General features: G+C 48.3%; 1 protein-coding gene across 1 annotated transcript; it reads right to left on the reverse strand.

Annotated features, from left to right (window-relative positions):
- Positions 1–69: 69 nt before the first annotated feature.
- PPTG_09797 (hypothetical protein) lies at positions 70–505 on the reverse strand (the record flags this gene model as incomplete). The annotated part of the gene is made up of 3 exons (XM_008905582.1): positions 70–87; positions 119–279; positions 337–505. 3 exons carry the CDS (start codon positions 503–505, stop codon positions 70–72), a joined length of 348 nt encoding a protein of 115 aa, XP_008903830.1.
- Positions 506–1361: the final 856 nt, after the last annotated feature.

A 1361-nucleotide genomic window follows, 5' to 3' on the forward strand; every position in this document is an offset into this window, starting at 1 on the left:
GTTCTGTAGCGGTCGTGATACGGCTGGTGACCGCAGCTCCTTGTTCGGTAGCAGCCGCCGTAGTACTGGTCACCGTAGCCCCTTGTTCTGTAGCAGCCTCTGCATTAGCAGTCCGCACGACGCCAGGCATCGGTTGAAGGTTTTTGGCACGTTGTTTTGCTGCTGCGTATGCAGCAAGCTTTCCCATCGGCGGCTTCTTTGGAGGCGGGGCCGCGTCATGTTGCAGAGCGTCTGTAACTAATCCCTCACGTGTAGCGTACTTCCACAACTCCTTGGGACCTACAGCGTATGCGCAGTTAGTATACGAGCTTTGCAGCTTCATTTTGCAAGACTTACCGATGAAATTGTCTGCATTGCGTTGATATTTGCGCAGTTTGCCGACCACACCAGGCTTGACGAACGTGTAGTCCACTTCGAGAACCGTAGGTTGCCTAGCCTTCCACCTGCTCTTGATCAGCTTGTTCCACAGCTTCCGGAACGCCTTCGGATCTACCCAGTCGTCCATCGCTTTGATAAATGAGTGGAATACCTGCAATAACGATTATTCTGTCGAATACAGAATCCGGCCTTTATTGGGTTAATGGTCCCACAATGCGGCTTCCTGACATCGCTGGAGAATCTTGACGAGTCCTATGTAGGAGCGAAGCTTGGGGGAGGGCGCACGAAACACAAAGTGCCGCCCCTGCAGCTCGGACGGATGGAAGCTTCAAGAAGCTTCCATGGCCGCTCTACATCTGCCTTATCCTATTTAATAAAGAATTACTAGATCATACTAGATCACAGTCAAATCTAGGCTACATCCAATTGCCTATAGTATAGCTACTCAAAATTCTCAATACAAGAACGCTACTATGCTCGCGTTTTGAGCGAGAACCAGGCTCCTCTGGTCGAAATGCTAGACTGTGATGCTGTAGATACCATTATACTGGGAATGCCTCAGAGAGGTATGGGCAGCCCAGAACGGATTAATTCCACGGGACTGCGTAGATCGAAATGCGTAGCGTAACCTGAGTCAACATTCGTGTCACGTCAGATTTTTTTGCATTTTTCTCATTCGAAAAGATTGCTGCTCCTTTTTATCGTAAGAAAGCACAAGCGTTGCTGCAGGTTTTATTTCGTTTGATGAAGCGGAGTCGTTGGAAGTGTGAAGAGTATTCTACGTGGTCCTGTGTGGAGAAAGGACAAAGAAAGAGTATGCGAGGTACAGTGAACCAAAAACAAAAGAAAGCTGAACGCTGCTTGAACGGCTTCTGTGGCATCACGAAAAGTATCAACATGATATATGAAGAAGAAACTGTGGCCATTTCTGTCTCTGACGACGCCCGATTTGCACACAAGTAAGCCTACAAAACGGATATTTA

This window comes from Phytophthora parasitica, assembly GCF_000247585.1.
Source record: "Phytophthora parasitica INRA-310 unplaced genomic scaffold supercont2.21, whole genome shotgun sequence".
In the NCBI taxonomy this organism is placed as follows: domain Eukaryota; phylum Oomycota; class Peronosporomycetes; order Peronosporales; family Peronosporaceae; genus Phytophthora; species Phytophthora nicotianae.